Source organism: Aulostomus chinensis, chromosome 21 (assembly GCF_037954235.1).
Source record: "Aulostomus chinensis isolate RoL2024-O1b breed Wild chromosome 21, RoL_Achi_v1.0, whole genome shotgun sequence".
Lineage (NCBI taxonomy): Eukaryota > Metazoa > Chordata > Actinopteri > Syngnathiformes > Aulostomidae > Aulostomus > Aulostomus chinensis.
In genome coordinates this window covers 24,987,290-25,008,020 of record NC_141340.1, presented here as the reverse complement: position 1 = coordinate 25,008,020, position 20,731 = coordinate 24,987,290, and the positions used below count along the sequence as shown (strand labels likewise).

The 20,731-nt window shown below is 43.1% G+C and overlaps 1 protein-coding gene across 1 annotated transcript in view; it reads left to right on the top strand.

Moving 5' to 3' along the window:
- pde1ca (phosphodiesterase 1C, calmodulin-dependent a) overlaps positions 1-20,731 on the top strand; it is a 45,807-nt gene that overhangs the window by 12,068 nt on the left and 13,008 nt on the right. Inside the window, exons 8-15 of the mRNA XM_086191068.1 lie at positions 124-264; positions 742-842; positions 930-1,058; positions 8,945-9,046; positions 9,131-9,251; positions 9,571-9,652; positions 10,124-10,244; positions 12,363-12,526. Of these exons, the coding sequence (XP_086047194.1) occupies positions 124-264; positions 742-842; positions 930-1,058; positions 8,945-9,046; positions 9,131-9,251; positions 9,571-9,652; positions 10,124-10,244; positions 12,363-12,526 (961 nt within the window). The remainder of the gene's footprint in view (positions 1-123; positions 265-741; positions 843-929; positions 1,059-8,944; positions 9,047-9,130; positions 9,252-9,570; positions 9,653-10,123; positions 10,245-12,362; positions 12,527-20,731) is intronic.

Sequence of the window (20,731 nt, the reverse complement as noted above, 5' to 3'; positions counted from 1 at the left end):
CATCGTGATCTAGCACTCACTTCTGATGACAATGACTCAACTCTCATTCTCCTACGCTAACATGCTAGCTTGTTGCTAACTAGTGGACCCTTTACGCTCACTCCTCTTTGTTCTACGTGGCAGGTCCCGGTCTCGGCCCTCATATCCTTCGTGGAGTCACTGGAGGTAGGCTACAGCAAGCACAAGAACCCGTACCACAACTTGATGCATGCTGCTGATGTCACACAGACCATCCACTACCTGCTCCTGAAGACTGGCATGGTGGTACGTCTGTGTTGGACTCATGCTGATGCAAAGTTTGTCAGTTGTTTTTGATTTGTGCTCCGTTGACAATCCATGGCAGTGAAATTGTGTAACTGTCAGTTTATCAGTGTGTGAATCACATAACAACCGTCAGGTACGAACGTTCACGGACGTCCATGAACGCCCACGCCAGCTGCAGCGACCTGCTTCACTGCCTCTCCCTCAGTTCGGCCCACTGACACTCAGGCCTGAACCTCTGTGTTACTGGGAGTTTTAGTCATCCGTCACTAAGGCAGGAGCTCGCGTGATGCTGAAGTTGGAGGGATCTACACTGGTACGCTTTAGTCTTGATTGAATAACGAGCACCAGCCGGTTGCAGCTGTATCCCCTCCAGCTGTGAAGCGGTAGCTTGAGCTGGATTTGTATCTGCACGTTGAAGACCTGGACCAAGTCTGTCCTGGATAATCTTACATTGCCTGCTGTCCCCATCTCTCCCAGCACTGGCTGAATGAGCTGGAGATCTTCGCCATCATATTTGCAGCCGCCATCCATGACTATGAACATACGGGGACCACCAATAACTTCCACATCCAGACCAGGTAAAGCATCTGAACCCGCCGGTGTCAGTGAGAAGGCAGGAGGAGGAGGAAGATCATGTGACTGCAGCCTCGTCATGACTGTTTCAGATCCGACACGGCCATGCTGTACAACGACCGAGCAGTTCTGGAGAACCACCACGTCAGTGCTGCCTATTGCCTCCTGCAAGGCGATGATGAAATCAACATCCTCTTGAATCTCTCCAAGGAAGACTGGAGGTGAGAAGGAGTGGTTTCATTCTTCAGCTGTTGTCATATTGGCTGAAATCAGAAACACATCATATTGCTTGTTCTCACATTTATGTGACAGTTCTTATTATCTAACAACTGGCCTGTAATATTCTAAACTTGGTCGAGGGCCAGTTCTGGACTTTCACACTGTCTTTGTTTGATGATGATTCGGGATGCGAGGTGTTTTTGATCTGAGTCATTCATCTGCTGATACGCAGTTCTGATCGGATACTCGTAGGTTCCATGCATCAGGTGTCTCTGGAGTGGTTAAATATAACATGTTGTCAGCGATGTGAGCTCCTGCAAGTGAGACAGCTAAGCTAACTAGCATGGAGCTACCTAGCAACTAGCGAACTAGCAAGCCTCGGCAGGTGCCAGCCCCTGTGACCCCTCAGAGCCAACGTCCACAGACCAGGGGCCTCATGTATCAATACGTGCGAGGATCTCATACTAAAAACTTGTGGTCGCAAGAAGAGAGAGAGTTGCGTATGCAAAAAAAAATCCGGATGTATCAAGGAAATGTGCGAACGCCGGAATCCACGCACATTTCCTTGATACATCCCAATCAGCGTGGAATTGAGCGCAGATGTCGGAGCGACCGGGCCCGCCCCCAGCTATAAATAGACAATTTCAGGGTTTAGGTTTACAGGGTCTCCGCTGTCGGCGATCACAAAATAATGTCAAAGAAAAAGAGGTTCACGGCATGCAAGCTGGTTGGGGAGGTGGAGGAGAGACAGCAGTTTGTTTGACAGCCTGTCCAGTGGTGTCAGGATGAACAATGAAGGCTGAGAGTGGAGAAGAAGTGAGAGGGTGAACCAGGTGGGTTCAGAACCACGCCCCCCACGAGATGAAAAAAAGTGGTTGGACCTGTTATTGCCTAAAGTTCAACACTGCACAATCACTAAATGAACAACTACAATCATCAACTGGCTTCACTCTAAATTTAAATAACAACATGGAAAATGGCACTAACAGGACCTCAAGGTGGAGGTCAAGCGGCGTACAGCTGCCCTCCGGAGGAGTGCGGGCCAGACAGGTGGGGGTCAGGGAGAGGGGCACCTGACGGAGTTTGAGCAGTGGGTGGCGGCAGTCACGGGCAGCACCTCTGTGGGGGGGATTGTCACCACCACCCACGCTGACTCCGAGAGCCTGGAGGGTCAGTGGCAACTCCATTTCTTAGCAACATTTCCACCTGCTTTGCCACAGACGTGAAGGCAACAAAGACACAGAATCAGACATTCAATAAACCAACATGTTTAACAGAAACTGATCCGTCAGACATGCCGCCGACGTGCAGCACCCCCGCCGGCTCCCGCGCCAGCCCGTCCCCCGGCTCAGAGTCATCCGCCAGGACCAGCAGCATTCAGGCCAGCCTGTCCCCCGGCCCCAGCACCAGCACCAGGCCGACAAGCGGCGGACGATCCTCCAGCCCACCCGGTCAAGTGGGAGGGTCCTCACACAGGCGGTCCTGCAGTCACAGGAGGACATTATTAGGGGATCAATGAGTGGCTCGACCGCCTGATAAATGTTCTGGAACGTTTAGTGGACAACATAAATTAATCTGGCTTCATGAATCCTGTAGCAGCTTCTTACTCATTCACACTGTGGAAATGAAATTCTGGCGTGCGAGGACGGCTGCCTGGCCGACCGGCGTCCATCCCTCCAGCCTCTGCGCATCGATGATCTGCACCTTGATGGAGTGGAAACCCTTACGATGAACGTAAGCGTGTTCCTCAAGGGACGGCGCTTTTATGGCAACATGAGTGCAGTCAATGGCTCCGATTATATAGAGAATCCGGCTTTTGCTGCAAGTTAATGTTGGCCTGTTCAATGATCAGGTCCACCACCCAGGGCCTGGCCCGGCTGAGGGTCGACTGACTCACCCCGGAACGGTCCGCCATCTCCCGCTGGAAGGCTTTTTCGTGCCCGATGTATGTGCGGTTATCAAATAATGTCAGTTACCAAACACCACCACAGGGTGTCGCCAATGGACCAAAGTGCAGTTAACGCAAGAATCGGCTTTCCGCCAACTTCTACGGCACCTCCAGAGTTGGCGTGAAACAGAGCAAGAATCAACGAACTTTTCACGTTGATACATCTGAACGTGAGTGTGGATCCTGGCGTACGCAAGTTTTTCTTGCGTAAACCGCGTTGATACATGAGGCCCCTGATCTTAGCGAGGGGCCGACCACAGATTGAACACCTGAACAGCTACAGCTTCCTCACAGAGACACTTGAAATGTTCAGAAACACTAGTACACCAAGAGAAACAGTACTAGTACACCAAGAGAAACAGTAGTTCACCAAGAGAAACACTAGTACACAAAGAGAAACAGTACAAGGACACCAAGAGAAACAGTAGTAGTACACCAAGAGAAACAGTAGTAGTACACCAAGAGAAAAAGGAGGTCACCAAGAGAAACGTAGTAGTACACCAAGAGAAACAGTTGTAGTACACCAAGTGAAACAGTAGTCGTACACCAAGAGAAAAGGAAGTAGTACACCAAGAGAAACAGTAGTAGTACACCAAGAGAAACAGTAGTAGTACACCAAGAGAAATAGTAGTATTCGAGAAACAGTAGTAATACACCAAGAGAAAGAGTAGTAGTTCACGAACAGAAGCAGTAGTAGTACACCAGGAGAAACAGCAGTAGTATACCAAGAGAAACAGTAGTCGTACACCAAGTGAAACAGTAGTATTCGAGAAACAGTAGTAATACACCAAGAGAAACAGTAGTAGTACACAAACAGAAACAGTGGTAGTACACCAAGTGAAACAGTAGTAGTACACCAAGAGAAATAGTAGTATTCGAGAAACAGTAGTAATACACCAAGAGAGACAGTAGTAGTACACTAACAGAAACAGTGGTAGTATACCAAGAGAAAGAGTAGTAGTAGAGAAACAGTAGTAGTACACTTACAGAAACAGTGGTAGTACACCAAGTGAAACAGTAGTAGTACACCAAGAGAAATAGTAGTATTCGAGAAACAGTAGTAATACACCAAGAGAAAGAGTAGTAGTTCACTAACAGAAGCAGTAGTAGTACACCAGGAGAAACAGTAGTAGTACACCAAGAGAAACAGTAGTATTAGAGAAACAGTAATAATATACCAAGGGAAACAGTAGTAGTACACTCACAGAAACAGTTGTAGTGCACAAGAGGAAAAAGTAGTAGTACACAAAGAGAAACAGTTGTATAAGAGAAACAGTAGTAGTACACCAAGAGAAACAGTAGTAGTTCACTAACGGAAGCAGTAGTAGTACACCAGGACAAACGGTAGTAGTAGACCAAGAGAAACAGTAGTATTGGAGAAACAGTTGTAATAAACCAAGAGAAACTGTAGTAGTACACTAACAGAAACAATTGTAGTATACCAAGAGAAAGAGTAGTAGTAGAGAAACAGTAGTAGTACACTTACAGAAACAGTGGTAGTACACCCAGAGAAACGTAGTAGTACACCAAGAGAAATAGTAGTATTCGAGAAACAGTAGTAATACACCAAGAGAAACAGTTGTAGTACACTTACAGAAACAGTGGTAGTACACCCAGAGAAACGTAGTAGTACACCAAGAGAAATAGTAGTATTCGAGAAACAGTAGTAATACACCAAGAGAAACAGTAGTAGTACACTAACAGAAACAGTGGTAGTACACCAAGTGAAACAGTAGTAGTACACCAAGAGAAATAGTAGTATTCGAGAAACAGTAGTAATACACCAAGAGAAAGAGTAGTAGTTCACTAACAGAAGCAGTAGTAGTACACTAGGAGAAACAGTAGTAGTACACCAAGAGAAACAGTAGTATTAGAGAAATTAATAATACACCAAGAGAAACAGTAGTAGTACACTCACAGAAACAGTTGTAGTGCACAAGAGGAAAAAGCAGTAGTACACCAAGAGAAACAGTAGTATAAGAGAAACAGTAGTAGTACACCAAAAGAAACAGTAGTAGTTCACTAACAGAAGCAGTAGTAGTACACCAGGACAAACGGTAGTAGTACACCAAGAGAAACAGAAGAATTGGAGAAACAGTAGTAATAAACCAAGAGAAACTGTAGTAGTACACTAACAGAAACAGTTGTAGTGCACAAGAGAAAAAGTAGTAGTACACCAAGAGAAACAGTAGTATTAGAGAAACAGTAGTAGTACACCTAGAGAAATAGTAGTAGTTCACTAACAGAAGGAGTAGTAGTACACCAGGAGAAACGGTAGTAGAGAAACAGTGGTAGTACACTAACAGAAACAGTGGTAGTATACCAAGAGAAAGAGTAGTAGTAGAGAAACAGTAGTAGTACACTTACAGAAACAGTGGTAGTACACCAAGTGAAACAGTAGTAGTACACCAAGAGAAACAGTGGTAGTCGAGAAACAGTAGTAGCACACCAAGAAGAAACAGTAGTAGTACACCAAGAGGATAATTAGTTGTCGAAAAACAGTCATAGTACACCAACAGAAACAGAAGTAGTACATCAAGAAAAACAGTAGTAGTACACTCATAGAAACAGTGGTAGTACACCAAGACAAACAGTAGTAGTACGCAAAGAGAAACAGTGGTGGGAGAGAAACAGTCGTGGTACACCAAGCAGAAACAGTAGTAGTACACCAAGAGAAACGGTAGTAGAGAAACAGTGGTAGTACACTAACAGAAAAAGTGGTAGTACACCAAGAGAAACAGTAGTAGTAGAAAAACTGTTGTAGTACACCAACAGAAAAAGTACTAGTACACCAGCAGCAGCAGTAGTAGTACACCAGCACCAGCAGCATTTTACACCGTTAGCAGCAGTAGTAGTACACCAGCAGCAGTAGCAGCAGCAGTAGACTAGCAGCAGCAGTAGTACACCAGCAGCAGTAGCAGCAGTAGTACACCAGCAGCAGTAGCAGCAGCAGTAGACTAGCAGTAGCAGCAGCAGTAGACTAGCAGTAGCAGCAGCAGCAGTACACCAGCAGCAGCAGCAGCAGTAGTACACCAGCAACAGCAGCAGCAGTACATGAGCAGCAGCAGCAGCAGTAGTACACCAGCAACAGCAGCAGCAGTACATGAGCAGCAGCAGCAGCAGTAGTACACCTGCAACAGCAGCAGCAGTACATGAGCAGCAGCAGCAGTAGTACACCAGCAGCAGCAGAAGAAGACTAGCAGCAGCAGTAGACTAGCAGCAGCAGCAGCAGTAGTACACCTGCAACAGCAGCAGCAGTACATGAGCAGCATCAGGAGTAGTACACCAGCAGCAGCAGAAGAATACTAGCAGCAGCAGTACACCAGCAGCAGCAGAAGTAGACTAGCAGCAGCAGTACACCAGCAGCAGCAGAAGTAGACTAGCAGCAGCAGTACACCAGCAGCAGCAGAAGTAGACTAGCAGCAGCAGTACACCAGCAGCAGCAGCAGTAGTACACCAGCAGCAGCAGTAGTACACCAGCAGCAGTAGTACACAAGCAGCAGTAGTACACCAGCAGCAGCAGCAGTAGTAGTACACCAGCACCAGCAGCAGTTGTACACCAGCAGCAGCAGTAGTACACCAGCAGCACCAGCAGCAGTAGTACACCAGCAGCACCAGCAGCAGTTGTACACCAGCAGCAGCAGCAGCAGCAGCAGTAGTACACCAGCAGCACCAGCAGCAGTTGTACACCAGCAGCACCAGCAGAACCAGCAGCAGTTGTACACCAGCAGCACCAGCAGCAGCAGCAGTAGTACACCAGCAGCACCAGCAGCAGTTGTACACCAGCACCAGCAGCAGTAGTACACCAGCAGCACCAGCAGTAGTACACCAGCAGCACCAGGAGCAGTAATACACCAGCAGCACCAGCAGTAGTACACCAGCAGCACCAGGAGCAGTACTACACCAGCAGCACCAGCAGTAGTACACCAGCAGCACCAGCAGCAGTAGTACACCAGCAGCACCAGCAGTAGTACAACAGCAGCACCAGGAGCAGTAGTACACCAGCAGCACCAGCAGGAGTAGTACACCAGCAGCACCAGCAGTAGTACACCACCAGCACCAGGAGCAGTAGTACACCAGCAGCACCAGCAGCAGTAGTACACCAGCAGCACCAGCAGCAGTAGCAGCAGTTGTACACCAGCACCAGCAGCACCAGCAGTAGTACACCAGCAGCACCAGCAGTAGTACACCAGCAGCACCAGCAGCAGTAGTAAACCAGCAGCACCAGCAGTAGTACACCAGCAGCACCAGCAGCAGTTGTACACCAGCAGCACCAGCAGAACCAGCATCAGTTGTACACCAGCAGCACCAGCAGCAGCAGCAGTAGTACACCAGCAGCACCAGCAGCAGTTGTACACCAGCACCAGCAGCAGTAGTACACCAGCAGCACCAGCAGTAGTACACCAGCAGCACCAGGAGCAGTAATACACCAGCAGCACCAGCAGTAGTACACCAGCAGCACCAGGAGCAGTACTACACCAGCAGCACCAGCAGTAGTACACCAGCAGCACCAGCAGCAGTAGTACACCAGCAGCACCAGCAGCAGTAGTACACCAGCAGCACCAGCAGCAGTTGTACACCAGCAGCACCAGGAGCAGTAGTACACCAGCAGCGCCAGCAGCAATAGTACACCAGCAGCACCAGCAGCAGTAGTACACCACCAGCACCAGCAGTAGTACACCAGCAGCACCAGCAGTAGTACACCAGCAGCACCAGCAGTAGTACACCACCAGCACCAGCAGCAGTAGTACACCAGCACCAGCAGCAGTAGTACACCAGCAGCACCAGCAGTAGTACACCACCAGCACCAGGAGCAGTAGTACACCAGCAGCACCAGCAGCAGTAGTACACCAGCAGCACCAGCAGCAGTAGTACACCAGCAGCAGCAGCAGCAGTAGCAGCAGTTGTACACCAGCACCAGCAGCACCAGCAGTAGTACACCAGCAGCACCAGCAGTAATAGTACACCAGCAGCACCAGCAGCAGTAGTACACCACCAGCACCAGCAGTAGTACACCACCAGCACCAGCAGCAGTAGTACACCACCAGCACCAGCAGTAGTACAATACCAGCACCAGGAGCAGTAGTACACCAGCAGCACCAGCAGTAATAGTACACCAGCAGCAGCAGCAGCAGTAGCAGCAGTTGTACACCAGCACCAGCAGCACCAGCAGTAGTACACCAGCAGCACCAGCAGTAATAGTACACCACCAGCACCAGCAGCAGTAGTACACCAGCAGCACCAGCAGTAGTACAATACCAGCACCAGGAGCAGTAGTACACCAGCAGCACCAGCAGTAATAGTACACCAGCAGCACCAGGAGCAGTAGCAGCAGTTGTACACCAGCACCAGCAGCACCAGCAGTAGTACACCAGCAGCACCAGCAGTAATAGTACACCAGCAGCACCAGCAGCAGTAGTACACCACCAGCACCAGCAGTAGTACACCAGCAGCACCAGCAGCAGTAGTACACCAGCAGCACCAGCAGTAGTACAATACCAGCACCAGGAGCAGTAGTACACCAGCAGCACCAGCAGCAGTAGTACACCAGCAGCAGCAGCAGCAGTAGCAGCAGTTGTACAGCAGCACCAGCAGCACCAGCAGTAGTACACCAGCAGCACCAGGAGCAGTAGCAGCAGTTGTACACCAGCACCAGCAGCACCAGCAGTAGTACACCACCAGCAGCACCCCCCCCCCCCGTTAATGAGGGCCTCATGGATGCAGTGACTCTTCACTCTTCTCAGTGGAAACACTGGCAGTTCTCAGGCCTCAGGCGTGCCAGGGCCAAACCTTCATGCTCTCTGCTGCGTCCTAGTTCCTGTTTGTGGTATCGGCCAACTTGTCACTGAAAAGTTCGAGTATAAAACCCACAGTGAGGAGAACCTGAAGTTCTGGTGAGAACAGCAGAGAGCCTTCACCGCCCGTCTCTCTCTCTGTCAGGGAGCTGCGGACCCTGGTGGTGGAGATGGTCTTGGCCACTGACATGTCGTGCCATTTCCAGCAGGTCAAAGCCATGAAGAGCCTCCTGCAGCAGCCTGAGGCGTGAGTGGAGACCTCCAGCCCCGTCGGTAACACGAACCCCACTAAGTTGGTGTGAAGCTCCTTTATCCTTCTACTCACTTCCAGGATCGACAAGCCGAAGGCTTTATCTCTGCTGCTGCACACTGCTGACATCAGCCACCCCGCCAAGCGCTGGGACCTCCACCACCGCTGGACCACTTCTCTGCTGGAGGAGTTCTTCAGACAGGTAGAGACGTGGTCTGATCCCTCAGGACCCATGAGAGGTTGCGACCTCCACTTTAAAAACCACTTTGGAAGATCAATGATTAAATAAGAGATGAAACCGATTGAGTGCCAGAGGAATCACAGAGAAGAGAGTGGTGTGTCTGGAGTGGAGTTCCAGCTCCTTCCAGGTTGGGTTCTGGAGCAGGGACAGGTTCTGCTTTCAGCAGGACGGGACCTTTCAATGTCCTCGCAGCTGCGGTTGCTTTACTGTTTCCTGATATGCAGATGAGGTGTAACGGAGTCCTCACGATCCACCAGTGTAATGTTGGCTGTGTTTCCAGGGTGATAAAGAAGCGGAGCTGGGTCTGCCGTTCTCCCCCCTCTGTGACCGCAAATCCACCATGGTGGCCCAGTCCCAGATCGGTACGGTGCTCCACACACCGCCAGAGCTCACTGTGACTCACCAGGTTATCTGATGATGACATAACACAGTTTAGAGGCTTGACAAGCAAGTGATGCAGCTGAGGTGACGTGAAAGAACCCAGTCAGGTTCTGAGGTCCGAATGCCCGACCACAAAGAGCCGCTCCGCTGAAGCGTCATCAAATCCAGACCAGAGATGAGAACAACTGTTATAATAACTATGCAGTTATTCTAGGGTTTCAAGTCATGCTTTCAATGAACTGAAATAAACAATGCGGGGGGGAGATGCTGGAAGCTTGGCCAGGAAGAAGAGCGGCAACTTTGAAGTGCTTGTTTGTGTCATGGCGTAGACTTTGGTGCTGAAGCTCGATTCATGTTTGGTCTGAACGCAAAATAACGTCAGAAGGGTGTTCGTCCTCTCAAACGACTCCCGGCGTCCTGCTGGTATCAGCATCGTTCATCTTCTCCTGCAGGATTCATTGACTTCATCGTTGAGCCGACGTTCGCCGTGTTGACGGAAATGATGGAGGTTATCGTGACACCGCTGATAGAGGAGGCGTCACGCTCAGGGTTGACCAGCGTCAGACGCTCCAGGTGACACACACACACACACACACACACACACACACACACACACACACACACACACCGATCAAGCCTGTAACAATGGCTTATACCATGAGAAAAGCATTGCTTTATCACCATTTTTACCTTTGCCATGCCTGCAGGGTGGAAGGTCCTGCTTTCACCTCTCTGGTTGTCTGTCTGTGTGGAAGCAGAATCACAACATCTCTGCCAAACGTGGTGGAGCATCAAGTCCACAACGACCACACCGGCTCACGGACAACTTAGAATTCACTGACAGGCAGAGGCCTGTGTTTGACGATGATTTAATAGGTGGTGCTACAGTAACAGGGTGGACTAGGGCACAGGAGGGGGACTGGAGTTCATGTAGTTTCAGAGTACAGCAAGAAAGTTCTGGGTTTGAGTCCCGGCTGGAGCACAGGGTCTTTCTGTGTGGAGCATGTTCTCCCTGTGCCTGCTGAGAAGCTGAGCTCAGGGAGTCATTATCCCTAATGAAGTGACCTCTGTCACTGAACGTAATCTGGCTGCTCTTTATCTTCTGCTGATTTCTTTAATCAAGGATATTTCCAGATCTCGGCCTGATGACCTGCCCCCCCCCCCCACACACACACACACACTCACCTTCACACTCTGCTGTCCTACCAGGAATGAGTGACATGTGCTCCAGAACCCCTGGCGCTGACACAGAGGTGCTGCCTCCTCTACTCACACACTCAAACCTCTTCAGCGTCCTGATGATGGAGGTCGCGTTAGACACCACAGAAGGAAAAAACCAAGAGCAGCTAAAAACAGTGATCAGGTCTATATTTACACTCACCTGACTGGTCACTCATGGCAACCAGGTGCTGGGACACCAAACATAAGACAGTCACAATGTCATAATGTCACCATACAATTATCATATAGGCGGCCCAGTGGAGCAGTGGTCCTCCCTGTGGCCCCCAGCAAGAAGGTTGTGGGTGGAGCCCCGGCTGCAGCACGGGGTCTTTCTGGGTGAGTCTCCATGTTCTCCCTGTTCCTGCTGGGTTCTCTCTGGTACTCCAGCTTCCTCCACAGTCCAAAGACATCAAGAGGGACCAGGTTAATCCAGACTCTAAATTGACCGTAGGCGTGGCTGGGAGAGCCAATGGTTGTCTGTCTCTATGTGTTGGCCCTGCCATGGACTGGTGACCTGTCCAGGGGGAAGGCTGCTGGGATAGGCTCCACCCCCACCACCCTCAACAGGAGAAGAGGGGGAACATGGAGGGATGATGGATGGATGGACGGATGGATGGGTGGATGGATGATGGATGATGGAGGGATGGATGAACGGGTGGACGGATGGATGGATGACGGATGGATGGATGGATGGATGGATGGATGGATGGATGAACGGGTGGACGGATGGATGATGGATGGATGGATGGACAGATGGATGGATGATGGATGGACAGATGGATGGATGGATGGATGGACAGATGGATGGATGATGGATGGATGGACAGATGGATGGATGGATGGATGGATGGACAGATGGATGGATGATGGATGGACAGATGGATGGATGGATGGATGGACAGATGGATGGATGATGGATGGACAGATGGATGGATGGATGGATGGATGGACAGATGGATGGATGATGGATTTTCCCTCATTCAGAACTCGTTTGTTCATGAGCAATGACGACCCAAACAATCATAGATACAGGTCAAACGGGCCTCCAGGCCCCTCAGAACCCAAGCCCACCACAGTGACAGAGCTCCTACCATGCAGCCAGTGTGTGGCTGCCCCCTGCTGGTTGGAGATGGGAGGGATCATTCCCGTCTTTTTTCCTCTGCTGTGAGAACCCTGATAAACATATTTATGAGTGCATTTTTCATTATTTTGAGTATTGAACTTCGTCAGCTTGATGAATCTCTGTGTGTTTGTTCAGGGTTGGAGTGGAACACCTTTATTTATTGGTGTTGATAAATGTTTGTGGATGTGGATCTTCTGTTCATAGGGTGATTCATTTCAGTTCAGAACGTCCTGGCAAACATGTCCATCTTTGATCAAACAGCTATGTATATGAGTGTGTGTGTATGTGTGTGCGTGTGTTGTGTGTTGTGTGTGTGTGTGTGTGTGTGTGTGTGTGTGTGTGTGTAGTGTCAGCAGTGTTAACGGCAGCGATGGGAACCCTTCCAGCGTGAAGAGTGTCGGCTCCGACGGAAGCTGCTCTCTGACCACCGTGGACTTCAGGAGCTTCAGGGTCACGTGGAACCAGGAAATTCATCACAACAAGGAGACCTGGAAGGCTCAGGCAGCCAAAGGTATCCACTCTGACCTCTGACCTCCGACCCCTGACCTCTGACAAGGCTCCTCCTTTGTCTGGGAAAAAAAGGATTGATATAGAAGAATTAGTGTCATGACCTAAAGTGGATGTTGGTTCTGGTTCTTGTTCCAAAGCTGGAGAGGGGAAGTGGACTGTAGTAGTACACAGTAATACACAGTAATACGTAACAATACACAGTAATACACAGTAATACGTAACAATACACAGTAATACACAGTAATACGTAACAATACACAGTAATACACAGTAATACGTAACAATACACGGTAATACACAGTAATACGTAACAATACACAGTAATACACAGTAATACGTAACAATACACGGTAATACACAGTAATACGTAACAATACACGGTAATACACAGTAATACGTAACAATACACAGTAATACACAGTAATACGTAACAATACACGGTAATACGTAGGAATACACAGTAATACGTAGGAATACACAATTACACAGAGTAATACTTAGGAATAAATAGAAATACGTAGGAATACACAGTAATATGTAGGAATACACAGAAATACGTAGGAATACACAGTAATATGTAGGAATACACAGAAATACGTAGGAATACACAGTAATACGTAGGAACACACAGTAATACACAGTAATACTTAGAAATACACAGAAATACGTAGGAATACAGAGTAATACGTAGGAATACACAGTAAAAAATACTAATAAGTAGTAATAGACAGTAATACGGAAGAATAAACAGTAATACACAGTAATACGTAGGAATAAACAGTAATACACAGTAATACGTAGGAATACACAGTAATACATAGGAATACACAGTAATACGTAAGAATAGACATTAATACACAGTAATACGTAGGAATAATCAGTAATACACAGTAATACGTAGGAATACACAGTAATACGTAGGTATACACAGTAATACGTAAGAATAGACATTAATACACAGTAATACGTAGGAATAAACAGTAATACACAGTAATACGTAGGAATACACAGTAATACGTAGGAATAAACAGTAATACACAGTAATACGTAGGAATACACAGTAATACGTAGGAATACACGGTAATACGTAGGAATACACAGTAATACGTAGGAATACACAATTACACAGAGTAATACTTAGGAATACACAGTAATACGTAGGTATACACAGTAATACGTAAGAATAGACATTAATACACAGTAATACGTAGGAATAAACAGTAATACACAGTAATACGTAGGAATACACAGTAATACGTAGGAATAAACAGTAATACACAGTAATACGTAGGAATACACAGTAATACGTAGGAATACACAGTAATACGCAGGAATACACAGTAATATGTAGGGATAAATAGTAATACACAGTAATACGTAGGAATACACAGTAATACATAGTAATACTTAGAAATACACAGAAATACGTAGGAATACAGAGTAATACGTAGGAATACACAGTAAAAAAATACTAATAAGTAGTAATAGACAGTAATACGGAAGAATAAACAGTAATACACAGTAATACGTAGGAAAAAACAGTAATACACAGTAATACGTAGGAATACACAGTAATACGTAGGAATACACAGTAATACGTAAGAATAGACATTAATACACAGTAATACGTAGGAATAATCAGTAATACACAGTAATACGTAGGAATACACAGTAATACGTAGGTATACACAGTAATACGTAAGAATAGACATTAATACACAGTAATACGTAGGAATAAACAGTAATACACAGTAATACGTAGGAATAAACAGTAATACACAGTAATACGTAGGAATACACAGTAATACGTAGGAATAAACAGTAATACACAGTAATACGTAGGAATACACAGTAATACGTAGGAATACACAGTAATACGCAGGAATACACAGTAATATGTAGGGATAAATAGTAATACACAGTAATACGTAGGAATACACAATAATATGTAGGAATACACAGTAATACGTAAGAATAGGAATTAATACACAGTAATACCTAGGAATAAACAGTAATACACAGTAAAACGTAGGAATACACAGTAATACGTAGGAATGCAAAGTAATACGTAAGAATACACAGTAAAAAAATTCGAATAACTAGGTAGAGACAGTAAAACGTAGGAATACACATTAATAAACAGTAATACGTAGGAATACAAAGTTATACATAGGAATACACAGTACTACACAGTCATGGGGAGTAATAGACAATAATACGTAGGAATACACAGTAATACAACAAAATACTTAGGAATACACAGTCATGGGGAGGAATAGACAGTAATATGTAGGAATACACATTAATACACAGTAATACGTAGGAATACACAGTAATACACAGTAATACATAGGAATACACAGTAATACACAGAAATATGTAGGAAAACATAGTAATACGTCAGAATACACAGTAATACATAGGAATTCACAGAAATACGTTGGAATACACAGTAATACGTAGGAATACACAGTTATACCCAGTAATACGTAGGAATACACAGTAACACGTAGGAATACACAGTAACACACAGTAATACAAAAGAATACACAGTTATACGTAGGAATACACAGTAATACGTAGGAATACACAAAACTACGTAGGAATACACAATAATACACAGTAATACGGAGGAATACACACTAATACGTAGGAATACACAGTTATATTTAGGGATACACAGTAATATATAGGAATACACAGTAATACACAATAATACGTAGGAATACACAGTTATACAGAGTAATGCACAGAAATACGTAGGAATACACAATAATACACAGTAATACGTAGGAATACAGAGTAATACACAAAAATACAAAGGGATACACAGTTATAATTAGGAATACACAGTAATAGGTATGAATACACAGTGATACACAGAAATGCATAATAATACACAGTCATGCATAGTAATACACAGGAATAAACAGTGATACAAAGTAATGCATAGTAATACAAAGGAATACACAATGATACACAGTCATGCATAGTAAAACACAGTGATACATTGTAATACACAGTGATACACAACAATGCATCGTAATACACAGTAATGCATCGTAATACACAGTGATACATCGTAATTCACAGTGATGCACAGTAATACATAGGAATACACAGTAATGCATAGTAATACACAGTGATACAAAGTAATGCATAGTAATACACAGTGATACACAGTAATTCATAATAATACAAAGGAATACACAGTGACACACAGTAATGCATAGTAATACACAGTGACACACAGTAATGCATGGTAATACATAGTGATACACAGTAAAGCATGGTAATACACAGTGATACACAGTAATGCATGGTAATACACAGTGACACACAGTAATGCATAGTAATACACAGTGACGAACAGTAATGCATAGTAATACACAGTGACGAACAGTAATGCATAGTAATACACAGTGACATACAGTAATACATGGTAATACGCAGTGAGGCACAGTAATACAAAGGAATACACAGTGATACACAGTAATGCATAGTAATACACAGTGATTCAAAGTTATACACACTGATACACAGTAATGCATCGTAATACAAAGGAATACACAGTGATATACAGTCATGCATAGTAATACACAGTAATGCGTATTAATAAGGAGTGACACACAGTAATGCATCGTAATACACAGTGATACACAGTAATGCTTAATAATACAAAGTAATACACAGTGATACACAGTAATGCTTAATAATACAAAGGAATACACAGTGATACACAGTAATGCATAGTAATGCACAGTGATACACAGTAATGCATAGTAATACACAGTGATACACAGTAATGCATAGTAATACAAAGTGACACACAGTAATGCATAGTAATACACAGTGATACACAGTCATGCACAGTAATACGTAGGAATACACAGTAAAACATAGGAATACACAGTAATACACAATAATACAAAGGAATATACAGTCATATGTAGGAATACACAATATTACGTAGGAATACACAGTAATACGAAGGAATACACACTAATAAAACAGTAATACGTAGGAATACACAGAAATACCTAGGATTACACAGTTATATTTTGAAATACACAGTAATATGTGGAAATACACGGTAATACTTAGGAAAACACAGTGATATTTAGGAATACACAGTAATGAAAAATAATACGTAGGAATACACAGCAATGCGTAGTACTACACAGTGACACACAGTAATGCATAGTAATACACAGTGATACATAGTAATACAGAATGATACACAATAATGCATAGTAATACACAGTTATACACAATAATTCATAGTAATACAAAGGAATACACAGTGATACACAGTAATGCATAATAATACAAAGGTGTACACAGTAATGCATAGTAATAAAAAGGAATACACAGTGATACACAGTAATGCATAGTAATACACAGTAATACCCAATAATGCATAGTAATACAAAGGAATACACAGTAATACACAGTAGTACTTAGGAATACACAGAAATACATAGGAATATACAGTAATACGTAGGAACACACAGTAATACACAGTAATACTTAGAAATACACAGAAATACGTAGGAATAAACAGTAATACTTAGGAATACACAGTAAAACATACTAATAAGTAGTAATAGACAGTAATACGTAGGAATACACAGTAATACGTAAGAATAGACATTAATACACAGTAATACGTAGGAATAAACAGTAATACACAGTAATATGTAGGAATACACAGTAATACGTAGGAATACACAGTAATACGTAGGAATACACAGTAATACGCATGAATACACAGTAATATGTAGGGATAAATAGTAATACACAGTAATACGTAGGAATACACAGTAATACGTAGGAATACACAGTAATACGTAGGAATACACAGTAATACACAGTAATACTTAGAAATACACAGAAATACATAGGAATACACAGTAATACGTAGGAATACACAGCAAAACATACTAATAAGAAGGAATAGACAGTAATACGGAGGAATACACAGTAATACGTAGGAATACACAGTAATACGTAGGAATACACAGTAATACACAGTAATACTAAGGAATACACAGTAATATGTAGGAATACACAGTAATACGTAGGAATACACAGTAATACCTAGGAATACACAGTAAAACCTAGGAATACACAGTGATGCATAGTAATACGTAGGAATACACAGTAATACGTAGTAATACACAGTAATACACAGTAATACATAAGAATTACACATTAATACCTAGGAATACATAGTAATAAACAACAATACGTAGGAATACACAGTAATACGTAGGAATACACAAAACTACGTAGGAATAAACAATAATACACAGTAATACGTAGGAATACACACTAATATGTAGGAAGACACAGTAATACGTAGGAATACACAGTTATATTTAGGGATACACAGTAATATATAGAAATACACAGTAATACACAATAATACGTAGGAATACACAGTAAAACAGAGTAATGCACAGAAATACGTAGGAATACACAGTGATACACAGTAATACGTAGGAATAAAGAGTAATACACAATAATACAAAGAAATACACAGTTATAATTAGGAATACACAGTAATAGGTATGAATACACAGTGATACACAGAAATGCATTATAATACACAGTCAGGCATAGTAATACACAGTAATGCATAGTAATACACAGTAATGCATAGTAATACACAGTAATGCATGGAAATACACAGTCATGCAAAGTAATACAAAGTGACACAAAGTAATGCATCGTAATACAAAGTAATACACAGTGAAACACAGTAATGCATAGAAATAGAAAGAAATACACAGTGAGACACAGTTATACATAGTAATACACAGTGACATGCAGTAATGCATCATAATACACAGTGACACACAGTAATATATAGTAATACAACAGTAATGTATAGTAATACACAGTGATACACAGTAATGAATTGTCATACAAAGGAATACACAGTGACACAGTAATGCATAGTAATACAAAGGAATACACAGTGATACACAGTAATGCATAGTAATACAAAGGAATACACAGTGATACACAGTAATACATAGTAATACACAGTCATGCAATGTAATACACAGTGACACACAGTAATACATAGTGATACAAAGGAATACACAGTAATGCATAGTAATACAAAGTGATACACCGTAATGCATAGTAATACATAGTGATACACAGTAATGCACAGTAATACACAGTGATACAAAGTATTGCATAGGAATACACAGTGACACACAGTAATGCACAGTAATACACAGTGATACACAGTATTGCATAGTAATACACAGTGACGCACAGTAATACACAGTGATACACAGTAATGCATCGTAATACACAGTAATGTATAGGAATACACAGTCATGCAAAGTAATACACAGTGATACACAGTAATGCATAATAATACACATGAATACACAGTGATACACAGTAATGCTTAGTAATACACAGTCATGCAAAGTAATACACAGTGATACACAGTCATGCATTGTAATACACAGTGATACACAGTAATGCTTAGTGATACACAGTGATACACAGTAATGCATAATAATACACATGAATACACAGTGATACACAGTAATGCTTAGTGATACACAGTCATGCAAAGTATACACAGTGATACACATTCATACATAGTAATACACAGTGATACACAGTAATGCATAGTAATACACAGTGATACACAGTAATGCATAGTAATACAAAGGAATAAACAGTGATATACAGGAATGCATAGTAATACACAGTAATGCATAGTCATACACAGTAATGCATAGTCATACACAGTAATGCATAGGAATACACTGTAATGCATAGTAATACAAAGGAATACACAGTGATACACAGTACTGCATAGTAATACACAGTCATGCATAGTAAAACACAGTGATACATTGTAATACACAGTGATACACAACAATGCATCGTAATACACAGTAATGCATAGTAATACACAGTCATGCAATGTAATACACAGTGACACATGGTAATGCATAGTAATACAAAGTAATGCCTTGTAATACACAGTGACACATGGTAATGCATAGTAATACAAAGTAATGCCTTGTAATACACAGTGACACACAGTAATTCATCGTAATACACAGTGATGCACAGTCATACATAGGAATACACAGTAATTCATAGTAATACACAGTGATACACAGTAATGCATAGTAATACACAGTGATACACAGTGATTCATATTAATACACAGTGATACACAGTAATGCATAGTAATACAAAGTAATGCCTCGTAATACACAGTGACATACAGAAATTCATCGTAATACACAGTGATGCACAGTAATGCATAGTAATACACAGTCATGCAAAGTAATACAAAGTGACACAGTATAGCATCGTAATACAAAGGAATACACAGTGATACACAATAATGCATAGTAATACAAAGGAATACACAGTGATACACAATAATGCATGGTAATACACAGTGATGCACAGTAATACAAAGGAATACACAGTGATACACAGTAATGCATAGTAATACACAGTCATTCAAAGTTATACACAGTGATACACAGTAATGCATCGTAATACAAAGGAATACACAGTAATATACAGTCATGCATAGTAATACACAATAATGCGTAGTAATAAAGAGTGACACACAGTAATGCATCGTAATACACAGTGATACACAGTCATGCATTGTAATACACAGTAATACACAGTAATGCATGGTAATACACAGTCATTCAAAGTTATACACAGTGATACACAGTAATGCATCGTAATACAAAGGAATACACAGTAATATACAGTCATGCATAGTAATACACAGTAATGCAATGTAATACACAGTGACACACAGTAATGCATGGTAATACACAGTGATACACAGTAATACATGGTAATACACAGTGATGCACAGTAATACAAAGGAATACACAGTGATACACAGTAATGCATAGTAATACACAGTCATTCAAAGTTATACACAGTGATTCACAGTAATGCATCGTAATACAAAGGAATACACAGTGATATACAGTCATGCATAGTAATACACAGTAATGCGTAGTAATAAAGAGTGACACACAGTTATGCATAGTAATACACAGTGATACACAGTCATGCATTGTAATACACAGTAATACACAGTAATGCATAGTAATACACATGAATACACAGTGATACACAGTAATGCTTAGTGATACACAGTCATGCAAAGTAATACACAGTGATA